The 16,606-nt window shown below is 39.4% G+C and overlaps 1 protein-coding gene across 1 annotated transcript in view; it reads left to right on the top strand.

Moving 5' to 3' along the window:
• Window positions 1-14,986, top strand: part of ADCY10 (adenylate cyclase 10) — an 88,004-nt gene extending 73,018 nt beyond the window's left edge. The window contains exons 25-33 of the mRNA XM_063299895.1: window positions 618-793; window positions 2,742-2,901; window positions 4,847-5,051; window positions 5,135-5,231; window positions 8,638-8,753; window positions 10,589-10,706; window positions 11,448-11,643; window positions 14,146-14,334; window positions 14,746-14,986. Coding sequence (XP_063155965.1) covers window positions 618-793; window positions 2,742-2,901; window positions 4,847-5,051; window positions 5,135-5,231; window positions 8,638-8,753; window positions 10,589-10,706; window positions 11,448-11,643; window positions 14,146-14,334; window positions 14,746-14,934 — 1,446 coding nt within the window. The 3' untranslated portion in view covers window positions 14,935-14,986. The remainder of the gene's footprint in view (window positions 1-617; window positions 794-2,741; window positions 2,902-4,846; window positions 5,052-5,134; window positions 5,232-8,637; window positions 8,754-10,588; window positions 10,707-11,447; window positions 11,644-14,145; window positions 14,335-14,745) is intronic.
• The last annotated feature ends 1,620 nt before the right edge of the window (window positions 14,987-16,606 follow it).

Here is a 16,606-nt window from a genome sequence, read left to right as displayed (position 1 = left end):
TCAGTTGTCATTTTATGTTATGGTGTGCTTTCATGCTTCAGTGCTTGACCTACTGGAACAGAAATTCCTCCACTGTTGCTTCTAATCATGGGTAAGCCTCTCCCTCATTTACATTCATTACAGAAGTGGCCTCAGAAGTTTTTCACAATTAGTTTGTTGATTTGTCAGGTATGACACAATTCTTGATCGTATTGGATTTTTACAAGGCTGTATTGTAAAACACAATGCAACCCCAACCTTCCTGATACAATCCTGCCATATCCTTTATCTCCCTTCCTGTCCTCCTTTCCCCATTTCTGGGGTACCCATGAAAATAGAGGAGATTGGCAAGATGCAGGTGGAAGACCCCACATTTGCTGTGTCTTCTACTTCAATAGTACATGTAAGGATATAAAGACAATTTCATGGAAATGCTTAGTACAGAAGACGCCTCATTAATTTTTCTTAGCTGATTTAAGTATATAATCTTGGGTTTTAACTATATTTAGCCAAGCTGCAAGATCATGATTTTATGAGGAGAGGCCTTCACACATTTTTATTCATCATATATGGCACTGGAGGGATACAAAAAATCTCACCAATTTCTTTTATCATTGTCTACCCACGTGTCTCGGTAGGTCTGTTACAATATGGGTCAAATTACTTCAGCAAAAAAACTGATGAAGAAGGCTTTGAGCTTACTGAAGAAAAGCTTCCCAATAACTGTTGTAGGAGCCTTTTTTATGTCTATGGTGGAAACCTCCAAACATTTGTCTCATCAGAAAAAACCAACTTTATGGCAAATACCCAGCGGGTAGGATATTGGCAAACTATTTATTTATATTTCAAATTTTGTCATCGCCCATCTCCCTCAAAAGAGGGACTCTGGACAGTTTACGATAAAACTAAAACTGAATACAGATTAAAATACAATAAAAAGAGTACCTCTTCAATATAAAATATAAAATGCAGGATGGCGATATTAAAAATTCTTAATTTACTTCATAAATACATGGGGGCCTCTTTAGGGCACTAACCACCCCCAAGGTTGATTACCTCCCCTCGTGCCCCAAGTGAGATGGCAGAGCCAGGTCTTTACATTTTTCCAGAAGGCCAGGAGAGAGGGGGCCTGCCTCACCTCTGGGGGAAGAGTGTTCCGTAGGGCGGGGGCCACAGCAGAGAAGGCCCACTTCCTGGACCCCACCAATTGAAAGTCTCTCATGGATGGGGTCTGTAATGCCTGACCGGGTGGGATGGGTCAATGTAATGGGGGTGAGACGGTCCCTCAGGCAGCCTGGCCCCATGCCATGTAGGGATTTAAAGGTGATAACCAACACCTTGAATTGGACTGGAAGCAAGCTGGCACCATTGGAGCTCCCACAGCAAAGGTGCTACATGTGCCATCCTTGGGGCACCTAAGACTGCTCGTGTGGCCACATTCTGAAGGCTTATAAAGGCTGGGTGTGCGTGGGCTGCAGTTTTTTAGTCCAAGGGTCCCATGAGCATACAAGAATGATTTTTGCCACATTCATTCATAGATAGTGGGATGGCTCAATCTAAAAGCAGTGACTAAGCTGACCAAGAGCTGGACAAAAGATCAGGGCTGCTTTATGCCTTTCAAAGCCATTCCACTAATTTTCTAACCCAGCTCACATTAACTTAAGTCTCAGACCCATGCAAGGAAACATTCTAGGAAAGGTCTGGCAATCTTACTTTTTCAAACAGTAACTTGCGATAGAATTTTCAGATGCTATAGAGTTATACAAGTTTGCTAATCAATACCACTATGTGAGTTCTAGAGTCAATGTAATATGTATATATATAATATATGCACACGTACATGTATGCACACACACACACACACAAACTTTATATCATTATATGTAGGGGAATGCCTTACAAAGAAAAATATTACTGAATAAAGCACACATACACATAGCTAGCTGGGAGACCTTGGACCAGTCCCTCTCTCTTAGCCCTAGCAAGGAGGCAGTGGCAAACCACTTCTGAAATCTTGCCAAGAAAACTGCAGCAACTACTGCAGGCAGTTGCCAGGAGCCAAGACTGACTTGAAGGCACAACAACAAAAAACAAAACAAAACAAAACCAGACCAATCAGATGCATAGGGAATATGCTTATGAAAATGTATTTTAGAAGAACTGTGCACGAAAATACATATCTTTGTTCAGCATAAGTGGTCAGGGAGGAACATTTGCAAATTAATGCAAAGATACATCAAAATAAACTGAAGGCTATAAAAATGGGGAATTGATTCAAATTCACCAGATTCAACCATCTCTGTTCCTGATCATTCTTACAACCAGTCATTTTAAGACTCAGGGATGCCTTTGCTTTCGAAATCAAGCCATGTGCAATCATTCTGCCCTTAGTCTGCGTAAGGTGAGTATAACTTCATATAAAAAGTAAACCGACAACACTATGTGGAACACCTCAGGAAATCAATAACCCCCCCAATTCTTGTTGTCAAATTTACTTGGTGCATTACCCTGCTTATGTATCAAATTTTGCCATAGGAAAAGCAAGAGAAAAGTCATGCTATCCCATTCTTCTACTATAGGCATTACAGAGGAATGTAACGAAGGACTTGACCCATACTCATTTTTCCCAAGACAGCTGTCACTCTGACTTGCTGCAGGAGGATATTGGGTTCCTTAGATTTTCCCTCAGCCAGTAAGTTGATGGTCCTTGGATAGACCTGATATTCTTCAAGCCCTCTGAATTTCTATTCCTTCTTTTACAGCAGGGAGAAGAGACTAGCAGTTCTGTTCCAGCAAGGTCATTGCCTTTCCCTGCTGTGGCAGATCTTCAACCTGGATGTTGCCAGAAGCAGCAAGAAGTTCTCCCGTCTGGCAGCCCTCATGCAGGTGAACTGTGCAGAGGAGTCTCAAGATGAATCTCAGGTATACTTAGATAGCTTTCTTTCCTGCACTTGTAGACTATCCCCATCCTTGTCTTGTTTCTTCTCTGCACTAGAGAGAAAACAGGCACTGAATGATGCCTGAGAATTCATGCTATAGATAGTTTTGTTTGGATTAGTACTCTCATGGTTTGGTCAGTTCTTCTTTGGATATTCTGTCCTGTCCAGATGATGTATTCACAGTGAGGATAATTAAAAATCATACCTTTTAATTCAGAGGTCAAGTGCAAGGATTCTTGTGCTCATTAATGACTGTACTACAGAAACAGCACTTGGGTACTATCTTGACTACTGTAAGTAATGGAAATAGATATGTAGTACCCACACTGGTTTGTTGATGATGAAGCTACTGCATTATTAGTTGATGCTTGATCTTCCCATGATCTTACATTCTAACATCAATCTACTGCAATATATTTATTACATATTTTAAAAAGTCTTACCTTATTTTTCTACAAAGCATGTTAAATAAAAAGAAACATAGTATAAAGAAAAATAATAAAAATAATAAAAGCAGCCACAGTGGAATTAAACTCTCACTTCACAACTTTAGAAAAAAGACAGTAATGTTGATATCCAAATGTACAGTATATTGGAAGGAGGTGCCACAGTTATTTCCCTAAAGTTTCGATGCTTTGTTGGCTCTGTCATCTGAATCTATTACACAGGAAGAAAGACATTGAGACCATTGACACACTCTCACTTTGTAAGTGGGTTCTTGTAGGGATAGTGGGGTTTTTAAGTGTAATGACAGTACCCAATGCTGGTTCTGGAAGCATTGGGTTTCACCTGGTAGGCCTTACCTGGTGGGCTGCCACGAAACAAATGGTATATGTACAAAAGGGCGCTGTCCACCAGCTGAAGTTTCCAAATCATCCTTACTAAGAATCTTGCTGATGATTTAGTCTGAAAGGAAAGAATCTTGGGTCATTCCTCTAACTGTAGATTAAAAAGGCATTTTTAGGAATAAGTTTTCCAAAAGTAAGTACACAGTCCCCATTTACCACAGATAGGTTTTGCCCATTTAAAGCCTAGGCCTTTTGTTTCCTATACTGTATCGCCTTTATCCTGCAGGCATTCTTGCTCAATCAGCTTTTCCTTGTTCACCTGGCCAGCACCTTCAGACACGGACTGTCACGAGTAAGGATGGCGAGCAGGGGGCTCCCATCCAGGCTGTAAAGCGCATGCGTAGCACTGAGGAATTAGGTAGCCATTCCAAGAGACACAGATCGGGCCCGCCTTAGCCTTGGGGTTTATATGTCTGGGTTTTTCCCACGCTTCTTCAGTTTGTTAGGATTTTCTGTTATGTAGCAGTAATAAAACACTAGAGACCTATGCCTTGTCTCAGCGTGGTTCCTGGCTGTTAGGACACCGACTTGGAACTCTTCTGGATCCTAAATTAACATTATTTAAGTCTGAGGTTCATCTTCATTTGGAAAGCAATAACCCGAAAATTACAGATTGTCAATGTTTCATGTAAATAGAGAAAAAAACTATTGATTGCCCTGATCTTTCTGAAAACTCACAGTAATTCCTAGAGAATAGGCTGGTCTTTTACATTATCATGCTCTCAAATCTGTCAGATAGAAAAGAGTGACACTACTGCAATGCAGTGCTTTTCTTGAAATTTCAGCCATTTGTTTGAGGCAACTTAACTAGATACCAGAATTCACAGAAACAAAAATCACTGAGAAGTCCAGCAAATCCATGTGTATGTTACTCTCCTGTTTAATATCAAAGTTCATCTTCCAGAACTACTACTATAGTTTTGGTCTTAGTCTTTAGGGCAGGTGCCAGATTGAAAAAGTTCAAGGAAAGATCAAGATAGGTTTTGCAAGTTTCTGACTCAACCAATAGTAGATTGTTTCCATTAAAATGTTCTTAATAGGCACCAACGTTCACTTGTGTCCTTGTTTGCAATATCACAGATAATCTCCTCCTACATGGATTTCTCCCTCTGCTGTCAAATGATGGGTTGCCAACATGAATGGATGAAATATGAGTTAATGGCCATCGAACGTAGTTCTCATCTTCAAATTGTTGGAGAAGGGTTACTGACAATTGCTAAGCTGGCATTATCATTGGCTTACATGAAGCTTTGCTTGGGTAACATGCCCTTAGCCATCCAGCTGGGTAAGTCAGCCTGAAAGCTTCCAATGCAGCAACTCTTGGGCTCAAAAGATAGGCAGTTATTTTTTCTGGCTGCTTTATTTTAGGTTATCGGGCACATGAGCTATGTGAGCAGCTGAAGAAACCTAACCTTGACAGTACTGTTCTCTATGACCTTTATAAAGCTCTTTTTCTCAGCACCAGGTACTTGGTTGTATCTTTCTTTTTTACAAAAAAATGGCTTTCAAAATATTTACTTTCAGTGAATCCATTCCACATTAACATAACCACCACCAAATTTCTTTATGTGTGCCATGGAACCCTCTCTATTTTAGAAAGTTCTGTAGCATGTTCAAAGATGCCTAGTTATAGGAACATTAGCAAGACCTCTTTAATATAGAGTAAAGGAATGATTATGGAAAATTGGTTGTATATCCTTGCTGTTAAAATCACCTCTTCTTGTAATTTAAACATTTATAACAATCTCATGTGGTTTTGTATATTAGGCTGGTAGTGATAGTCAAGCAAATGTTCAAGAACACTTGTCCACTTTATTTATTTATTTATTTATTTATTTATTTAGTTTCTCAAATTTATACAACTGCCCATCTGCCCCCAAAGAGGGACTCTGAGAAGTTTACAATAAATTAGTCAGTTAAAAATCAAAAACAGTAATCATAATAAAGCATAATATAATATAATATAATATAATATAATATAATATAATATAATATAATATAATATAATATAATATAATATAATATAATATAATATAATATAATATAATATAATATAATATAATACAATATAATACAATACAATACAATACAATACAATACAATACAATATAAAAATGAAAACAGAAGATAAAAAAACAGATGGCTACAAAAGATTGTAAATACAGGGGGAGCACTCTAAGGTGCCAGCCATCCCCAAGAATGACTCCCTCCTCCCCACTCCAAGCACGGCGGCAGAGCCAGGTCTTCAGGGACTTCCGGAAGATCAAAAGGGATGGGGCTAGCCCGGTGGCAGGATGTTCCAAAGGGCGGGTGCCACTGCAGAGGAGCCCCGCTTACTTAAATTTGGATGCCACCTTTCCTCCAAAGAGCTAAAAGTAGCTTCCATGACTCTTCATCCCCATCTATCATCCCCCCAGCAATTTAGTAAGATAAATTAGTGGAGGACAATTATTAGCTCAAAGTTACTGAGTGAGCTCCCTGAGTGAGTGAAGGTTTCTCTTTAGAGCCTCAAATATGAAGACAGAGAAGTGGTGGACTCCCTTCCTTGGATATTGATAAGCAGAGGTTAGATAGCCATTTAATTGGGGAAGCTTTAATTTAGTTTCCTTCTCTGAATTGGAGTGGGACTTAATGGCCTAAATGTCCCCTTCCAATGCTATTATTCTATGGTAAAATATCCTCCTGCCTCAACATACAACTAAGCATTCCTTAGTCCTCTGATGTGTGGAAATTAAGTATTCAGCTGGCAGGTGGAGCTGGAAATAGACAGACAGATTTTGCAGTAGGAAAGAAAAGCAAACTCTTTGCAGTGCTTGCTGCTTCTTAAGCCAAAGGATATGGCCACTGTAGCTTTTTGACAAAAATTTCAACTTCTCAGATTGTGTTCATATGACACATTTACTGATTAACTGTTTTAGTGATACATGGAAACTGAAACTAACCATACAGACTGAGTTCACATAAGATGCTAAATTTAAATACAGTTTGCTAGTTTGTAGTTCAATGTGTTCTGAGGATCAACCTTAGTATCCTTTGTCTAACTCCGGGGCAGGCAGGACCTGGTTAGATGACCATATGTGCTCCCCTCTTTTTTCTCCTGCCTCACAATTCTTGCTGCAAACCCAAAATTGAGAATTTTTGGTGGGGGAAAGCATTTAAAAGGTGCATAAGTGTAGAATGTGTAGAAAAATTCACCATTGTCCAAACACCCGAATGTAATGAGAAATCAAGGTCAAATCCATGTGTCACAGCATCATTGCTCCATCCCAATTTAAACACACACACACACACACACACCACACACACACTTCTGATGTGGCCTTGAAATGTTGTCTACCCTGGTCCCAGTAATGCAGCATTTCACCCATCTTCCACTGATAATTTCCCAAGAAATGCTAGGTTCTCTGCAAACCTCTTGACAAACAACAGGATATAGTTTTTACTTGATTAGCACAATAGAAATTGCAGCATATTTAGCGAGATAACAAACAAGAATGCCTAAACAAAAGTTATATGGAAAGCAGAAGCCCTAGAAAACTAATTAAATTACTAAAAAGCGTTTCCTGTTTCAGATGGGGTGGTAAAAGTTGATCCTACAAAGTAACTCCTCTTTCTTTAGATAATTACAGTTATAAACTGGCTGATGTATTATTTCTTTCTTTCTATAATATTGAAATTCAGCTATAAGGGCTAGTATTTCTATTTTGCAGGATAAGAGAATAAAAATCCAGAAAAAAGAAAAGAAAAACAATTTGCAGTCTCAAAGCTGAACAGAAATCTGAATGATAGTCCTCAGAGTGCAAGTTCAGCAGAGTGCCCAGTAGACTCACATACATGCTTCCTTAATTACACTTTCTTAATTATGATGACATCACCCTGTATAGCACATCAGTTCCAGCTTCTGCTTTTTCAATCCCTGTTCCTCAGTTCCATCCCTCTTCTAGCGGCCACAACCACAACTCCTCCTCTTCTCCTTCTCCTTCCTTTTCCCTAGCTTCAAAAACTAGAAAAAGAATAACGGCTGTCACGAGATAAGGGAAAGCAAGGCTTTACATCTTAACTGATGTCAAAGTGGATTAACTGCCAAGTGGAAGTGTATGAGAGAGCCTCCACTGGGGAGGAAATGGCTTCTGCAACCTTTCTTCAAACATTTTCCCCACTCTGCAGTGAAACTTTAAAATAGTTTTCACTGATAACAGTGGAAGGTGTTTTAAAGCTTCATTATAGCGAAAGGGTGTTTTTTTTTAGGGGTAGTCACTGCTGGAAGAGTTACCACTTTGTTGTGTGTTTTCAGTATGATTGCAGGCATGTACAAACAATGCACACACTACATGGATGCACTTTGCCCACTTTGGGCTTTAACTCCATCCCCTCCTGGTATGTAACACCAACATATTTGTCCAAGCTAAGCCAGTCCTCAAGATGAAGTAGAGTTCTTATGTTGCTGTAAATGGTGGATAACGTACATAAAATATTTAAACACACATGTAAGTAAGTGTGTAATGTGAACTACCTAAGTGTTACATACATTAGAGAATGTTTTTACATACATACATATGGAGAGAAAGAAAAATAAGCCCTTTGTATGTGAACGAACAATCTGGCTAATATATTTTATTTATTTATTTATTTATTTATTTATTTGGCAAATTTGTATAGCCACCCATCTTATGTGTTTTGTTTTGATTCTCAGCACAAACCACTTTAGCAACAACAACTAACAATATATGATTAGAAGGTCCATGTTTATATATAATACTTACGCTGCTGTCATCCTCAGGCACACACACAGTTATCAAGTTTTCACAACATACTTTTGGGAACCAACTTCTTGCAACTGCCTAGACATATTTCCCCCTGCTTCTTCTTAGATATCAGGATTCTGTGCAAGTGTTGAGTTGGCTAGAAGAACTCACCATTCGAGATGACAACGTCATTGGGCAGGCCCTCTTCATTTCGGCCTGTCTGAACATTATACTTTATGCTGGTAAGTCCAGAATTCATTACACAGCATCGAAAATTACTTCAAATGCTTGCAGTAAGGAAAACAAATTAAAAACAATTATATCCACCTTTCAACAAAATGTTGTCAATGTAGTGTGCCTGTATAATAATTAAAAGGAAAACAATAAAATAAAAATGATAAAAACAAAAGAATATCATCATGTAGTACAATGAATTGAAGAAATGGAACTTGAGTGGTTGTAATAAAAGGGCATTTTTTAAACTGAAAAATTATCTGTGGAAAGACCAATTAAATTAAATCATATCTTATAGAATGAGGGCTACAGATATCTACTCAGAATTAAACACTACTGATTTCAGTGGACTTACTCAAAGGAAAAATGCAGAATTGAGGCTGTGTCTCAAAGCAGATTGCTCCAGGAATCAGAACTGAGGAGATTCCATGAAGGGGGCTGCTTCATGGGACCCTAATAACCTTTGAGCTCTATAAATCTGTCCTAATCTCTGTACTTTCTTGCTCCAGAGTTCTGAAAAATTTAAAGTCTACACACCCTCTTATACCATCATTAAATTTACATTAAATGTAATTTATGTTATTAAGTAACCCACTTATTTAGTTACATTCGATACATACCTTAGAAGGTAAATCACTATCAATATTAACATTAACATATAATCAGAGAAAAAAAGTCTGTTATGGAAATGAGCTGCCTTTTCTGGATCTGAACTGTAATTTGTTATCCTTGATAACCACCTGGTAACGTAACATAAACCAGTTCCACATAGCCAGTAATGTGACCAAGGCCTAGTCATGTTCATATTGTCACCAGGAGTTGAGAATGACTTGAAGAAAGCTTTATTTCTTAGACATAGGATAAGTTTGGCAAATATACAGTAATTTCAGGTGAAATACCACATAAATGTTTATTAGTAAAGTTGCATATTATTTCAATATCAAGGACTTTGTGTAAATATAGAAAGGGCAAAAAAAAAGTTCACCCTGAGATTAACAAAATCATTGCCTCTATTGATCAGAATATTTTGAAAATAAAAGGACATCAGCATGAGATACCTTCTGGTCATCCCAGGAGAACCTCTGTCTTTTGACAGGCGTGGCAACTTAGGGTCTCTCACAGTATTTCCTTGCTAGTCATGGCTTGAGCCAGGAGCAGGAAGGAGGGCAAAAAGGCCCAAGTGCCAGAGAAGAAAAGCTTTATTAATCAGACCCAACATACTTTTGACAGACTCATTTTTCAAGGACAAACCTTGAAAACCTTGTCAGGCCTCATTAATAAAGATTTTCTTCAGTGGAACTTGGGGTTTTAGCCCTTCCTCTTTTGTGCTCTTTGGCTTTTAGTGCCTGGCCTCCCTTTGTTGTTTTACTAGGGGCAGGCCAAGTAATAGTTTCATTAGGGGCAACTTCAACCTGATCAGGGTTAAAGATGCTTAACTTAGCAAAAGCGTATAACACAAGGAATGAAGCAAGATAATTTTTCAGCCATGCTTAGGCTCCAACGGTGCAGCATTATATATTTAATTATTGTTAAAACCTTTCTGGCCTATTATCAGGGTCCTGATCCTAAACATACTTCTTCCTCTGTGTGCTCAGAGTTTTGGCATACTGCCTAATGGGCATTGTGGACCTGCTGATATTTGCTATGCATACAGTATTCTTAGATTCCATGGACAGCAATCAGTGAGTTCCATTGAGTCTTTCTTCAAATGAGACAACACTTAACAATGTTGACATATGACATACGTTATCTACTATGAGCTACTGAACATCTGGAGATCTCAGACTGTGACTGTAATAATAGCCAGAGATGCCTACTTAATGATACTTTATTTTTTTTGCAGGATTTTCTTTTAAGCCATTTAAGTACTGCCATGATTTTATCCTCGCTAATGAAACAAACAGCATCCTTGTGTCTCAAAACAACATTATGTTGGGCCTGTATTCTTCTCTGGCAATTTGGTAACTTCAATTTTCTGTAGTGCTATTATGTGGCATAATAGTTTTCCCTTTTATTGTTGTAAGATATGAAATATGTAGGTTGATCCATGGCTTACTGGAACTCAGTCTTGCTGTTAGAGGCTGCAATGGATGTGTGTATCTGAGTCTTCCTCTGACCTGAGCAATGATTAGTGAAACAGATTTTACGACTATTAACAGAAGCAGGGTTTTCTGTCGAAGAGTGCTAAGGGCAGAGAGAGGAAATGGTTAACTCTGCCTACACCCTACTGCCCTCTTGTGGTCTATAAGTCATGAAGTGCTAAAGAATCAGATGTGCACTTCCAACCTACTAGCTGCAGTTGCACGTATCTTGTCATATTAACTTGTGTAATTGAATTTGATTAAATGCATGATTGGGCCAGCTGGAACTTTTTATACTGAATGGCCAAAAAAATGAAAGAACTGTAATGGATTTCCAGGGACTAGTGTTACCAATGTATAGTGTAGTTCTAACTCTCAATCTTATAAACCACATTCCTATCAACGTCCAACCTCCATTTCTCTTTTTTCAACATTAGTTTGTTTTTTGAGAAAATAAGTATATTTCTAAACTGCCTTAAAATATGAAAGAAAGAGTGTACAATATAAAAATACTATACACTTTTGGCCTTAATCTCTTTTCATGCTGAAAACTCAGTTTCTATATATCTAGCTAGGGAGGGGCTGAGTCTCTTCTACCTAACATGTGAGTTTATCATTTAGGTTTGCCAGACTTCAACACTGGGATAAATTCATTGTACCATTTGAAAAAGCAAGGCGGTTGGTGAGGAGAACATCCGCTTCACTCTGTGCTAACCATGGATTCTGTAAGTTGGTGGAGTGTGAGGCTCTGTTGTTAAGAAAATATATTGAACAGAGGCCTGACAAAGTCCGTGAGATGCATAACAGGATAATAAAGGTGAGGGACTCAGAGATGGGTATTCAGAAATTTATTTACTTATTTAACAATTTCTTGCAAGCACAAACAGTGGACTGTCAAATCAGCCCTCTGGATGCTTTCATAATCAGTTTCTAATCAACAGTGAATGTCCATGTGACTGCTGACTAAGATTTCACCCAGAACCTCCTTTTTGTTTAACAGCTATTAAATAATAATACCCTAAGCATTATTACTTTAACAACAGCTTTAGCTTCAGATGACTAAAAAGGTATTTCCAATTTCCAATGCTGCTTCTAAAACCAAGAAAACTGGATTTTAAGATACACATATTATAATCCTTATCATGTAAGCTATAAATTTTTTTTTAGCCTTTACTGCTACAGTGGTTCTACATTATAAGGAAGGCATTGGGATGGACTGTGATCCTGCTGACTTGTTTAGTTAGTTCTCCTATTTCTTTAGTGCTAGAATCCAAAGATAATATGTAGAATATTCATCAGGGATATCTCAATCGAAAGATTGGGAAAGCTCTTACTATTGAATATCTGCTGGAATAACACTTTCTAGCTCAAAGGTAGCTCAACAGACTAAGTGAACTAGGTACAAGGATCTTGACTTGTTTTCTGAATGGCTACTGTAATAAACTTCTCATTGCTGTCTATACTTTCTATATTTCATTTCTTTCTGACTTACAGTAGTTATCCAGAATTTTTCTATAACTGAAGTATAATTTCTTACTGTAATTCTTAGCCATCATTATCTACAGTACTGTTGCTGTGATTTATTCAGTAAATTACAATCAACCAAACAACAGTTTAAGGTGTTTCCAATGCATGGTCTTCCAGATATTCTGAATTCCAGCCCCCAGCAGCCTCAGTCACCATGGCCAATGGTGAAGAATGCTGGATAATTTATTTATTTATTTATTTTCTATCCCACCTTTATTATTTTTATAAATAACTCAAGGCGGCGAACATACCTCATACTCCTTCCTCCTCCTATTTTCCCCACAACAACAACCCTGTGAGAAGAGTTGGGCTGAGAGAGAGTGACTGGCCCAAGGTCACCCAGCTGGCTTTCATGCCCAAGGCAGGACTAGAACTCACTATCTCCTGGATTCTAGCCCGTTGCCTTAACAAATCTCTGGAGAACCTTAGAAAGTGCCTCCCGGTCCAGGAAAGGGCGCATTTGGTGTGCAAGATGAATCTGTGCTGGTGATACTGCACCCCATGCCATCAAATGACCTTGCCCAGTGGCTTTATGTAGATGTTAAAGAGGAGATGGGACAGACCTGATCCCTGAGCCACCCCACATTAGGCTTGACCACTTCCCCCCAATCAACACTAACTGAAACCAGCCACAGAGAAAGGGGGAGAATCACCACAAAACTGTGCCTCCCACTCCCAATCCCCAAAGCTTGTCCAGAAGGATAGCATGGTCAATAGTATTGAAAGCTGCTGAGAGAGCCAGGAGAGCCAGGACAGTTGCACCACCCCCATCCCAAGCCCTCCAAAGCTCATCAGCAAGCATGACCAATGCCATCTCAGTGCTGTACCCCAGCCTGAACAGACTAAAAAGGGTCCAGATAATCTGCTTCATCCAGGGGCCTCTGAAACTGGCGCCAACCACCCTTCCCCCCAAAAGGGAAGGTTGGAAACTTGATGAAAGTTGTCTAGCATGACCGGGTCCAAGGATGGCCTTTTGAGAAGGGGGCACACCACTGCCTCCTTCAAGACAGGTGGTACCACCCCCTCCCACAAAGAGGCATTAACCATTAACATCTAGCCACACGCCATCTCCAGCAGACCTTAACCAACCAGGAGGGCCATGGGTCCAGAACACAGGTGGCTAAGCTCACAGCCATGAGGACTCTGTCCACTTGGTTAGGATCTACCAGCTCAAACTCCTCCCAGATAACAGGGCTCAGACATGTCTCAGTCACTTCCAAAGGATCTGCCCAGCCAGAGTCCAACTCCAGGTGAAGTTGAGCAACTTTATCTGAAAGATGCTGAGGATATTCCTCACAGTGGCCCTGCAAGAGCTCCCCTGGCTCTTCTTTACCTAGGAGGAACCAGGTCACCCGAAACAGGGCCACTGGGTGGCTATCGGCAGATGCAATAAGAGCAGAGAAGTAAGTATGCTTCACCGCCCTTATTGCCACAAGGTAAGTCCTAATATATGCTCTTACCTGTGCTCGGTCGACTTCATTGTCTGCTTCAGACTGCAGCAGGCATAATTGCCTCCATTTTGGCTTGGGCTGCAGGAGGGACTGGGCGCCTAACTTCTGCAGGAACATGTGCTTGAGTAATGCCGAATTTACATGGGTTTAATTCTTTTGAAAGGGCTCTAGGCCTGTTGTAACCTCAGGAACTGACATTCTACAGACAAAGGTAGAGAAGGAAGGAGTAACGTTTTCTATTTATATTGATCCTCCTCGTGACTTTTTCTTCAGAAGTTACTTTCTTGCCTCTGGTTATACACCTGACTCTGCTTGACATGACTATTCATTGTTTTTAATAGAATTTGGATCAGATAATGACTCGGTGTTCCACAAGCCCTGTGTACTATTCCAGGGTTTACCACCTGAAGGCCTATGTCCAGCTGATGCTTGGAAATGATGAACTCAGCCAAAGCTTTCTTGAGAAGGCATTCCAAAGTAGTGATATATATGGGAATCATTTGGAGAAATCCTGGCTAGAGATTAGCAAGGTACTGCTTTAAAACTGGTTGCAAATCAGAGGTCAATAGAACTCAGCAATTGGACATTTTTATATAAACGTATCATTATTTACAGTCTTTCAAATGGTAAATTTAAGGTTTCCAGTCCTATTTTTTAATGTTAGAGTTACGACTGTTGTGTGTATATTTGTGTGTGTGAATAGATCGACAGATAGATTCTTTTTTTTAAAGAGGAAATTAGCAATGTTTAAAACAACTGATTGGCAATCAGATTATATGTTCAATTATGTACAGCAACCTAGATATTCTTCTCCCCAAATGGAACACTGCTGTACCACAAAACCTTCCATACTTTTGTCTATATAACAATATAGAAAAATATAGTTACTTGCTCCCCTCTAGTCATCTTCTGATCCATTGTCCTTTTTTCATGTTTCCTAGGAGTGGTGGTTCACTGGAAGAAACCCCATGGAAGATTTTTGGTTAAAGACAGTTCCACATTTCCCTGTATGGAAAGTAGACATGACAGCCCAAGAGATGGAAGCTTTCCATAAAAACAGGTATCTGCTGAAGTTGCCTGAACTGGATATAAACAATCCATTCCCAGAAAGTACCATAGAAAAACAATAGTGAACTGTCCAATTGCCAGGAAATCTCTGAAATAAATTTTGGTGCATTTGTTCTCTTGTGCAAATTCCACCTTTTTGTGTTAAATCCAGATTCTAGCATTTGGTTTGTCTGTTCTACTTTTTAAATTTCATATAGAGAGAAGTCCTTTTATCCTTCAGGACTTTATTATTCTTTATTAGAATTATATCCCACATTGCAGGTTAAACATTCTTCCAAAGCAACTCACAAGTAACTTCAATAACAATTCTCTCGAGACTTTTCAGTGATACTGTATGTTGAAATGTTTAGACAGTAGTTACATATGAGCTAATGATTTGCATTCCACAAAAACTCACCAGTTCATACTTGTTGGTCCTTAAATGAAACAATTGAAAAAAAGAGGCTCAGATAGATATAAGCAACAACTGCAAACTTTTAAAGCAAAGTATAAACATCTAAGTAGTAGTTAGTAGTTGGGGAAATGAAGAGGTAGCGTGCACTATTGAATGCTATTTTTTATAATTATTTTTTATTACATTAAATTTTCTTGCATCTCTATTTTTATATCCCATGTAGAGCGCATTGCAGTAGTCTATATGGGAGATAACAAGGGCATGAGTGACCATTTGAAGGGCTTCCTGATCCAGGAAAGGTCATAACTGGTGCACAACACAAAGTTGCGCAAACACCCTCCTGGCCACGGCTGCCACCTGCTCTTTAAGCAGGAGCTGTGAGTCTAGGAGGACCCCCAGATTATGCTCCAGGTCTGTCTGAGGCAGTGCAACCCCATCCAGAACCAAAGATGACAATGTCCCAGATATGGAAAAGCCATTAACCCACAGCCACTCCACCTTACCAGGGTTCAGCTGAATCCTGTTGTACCCCATCCAGGCCCCTACAGCCCCCAGGCACCAAGAGAGGGTGGTCACAGCATCACTACCTCACCTGGGATGGACATATACAATTGAGTATCATCAGCATATTGATGATAACTCATCCCATGTGGCGGATGATCTTACCCAGTGGTTTCATGTAGATGTTGAAAAAGAGTAGAGAGAGAACTGAACCCTGCAGCACCCCACAAAGAGGGGTCGAGGGTCGGATCTCTCGCTCCCTATCATGACTGATTGGGACCGGCCCTGGAGGAAGGAGGTGAACCAGTGCAAAACCATGCCGCCCACCCCCAACTCCCTGAGCTGCCCCAAAAGGATACCATGGTTGATGGTATTGAAAGCCGCTGAGAGGTCAAGAAGAGCAAGAATGGATGCACTGCCCCCATTCCGCTCCTGCCAGAGATCATCCATAAGTGCGACCAGTGCAGTTTCTGTCCCATATCTGGACCTGAAACCTGACTGAAAGGGGTCTAGATAATCCATTTCATCCAGAACCCTCTGGAGCTGCAACGCCACTACTTTCTCAACCACTTTCCCCAAAATTATACCCGTGCTATTCAACACATGTATAGATGGCATGAATGAGGGTTTATAAAATATGATTATCAGATACGCAGATGATACAAAGATGAGGGAATAACAAGCACTTTATTTATTAATTTATTCAAATTTATATAGCTGCCCATCTCATATATTACTCTGGGTGGCTTACAAACAATTAAAACAAATATAAAAACAAAAAAGGAGAATACAATTTAAAAAAGAAAAAACAATATAAAAACATATAAAACATCATAAAA

Source organism: Candoia aspera, chromosome 3, assembly GCF_035149785.1.
Source record: "Candoia aspera isolate rCanAsp1 chromosome 3, rCanAsp1.hap2, whole genome shotgun sequence".
NCBI classification, from domain to species: Eukaryota; Metazoa; Chordata; class Lepidosauria; order Squamata; family Boidae; genus Candoia; species Candoia aspera.
This window is presented reverse-complemented; position numbering and strand designations above follow the sequence as displayed.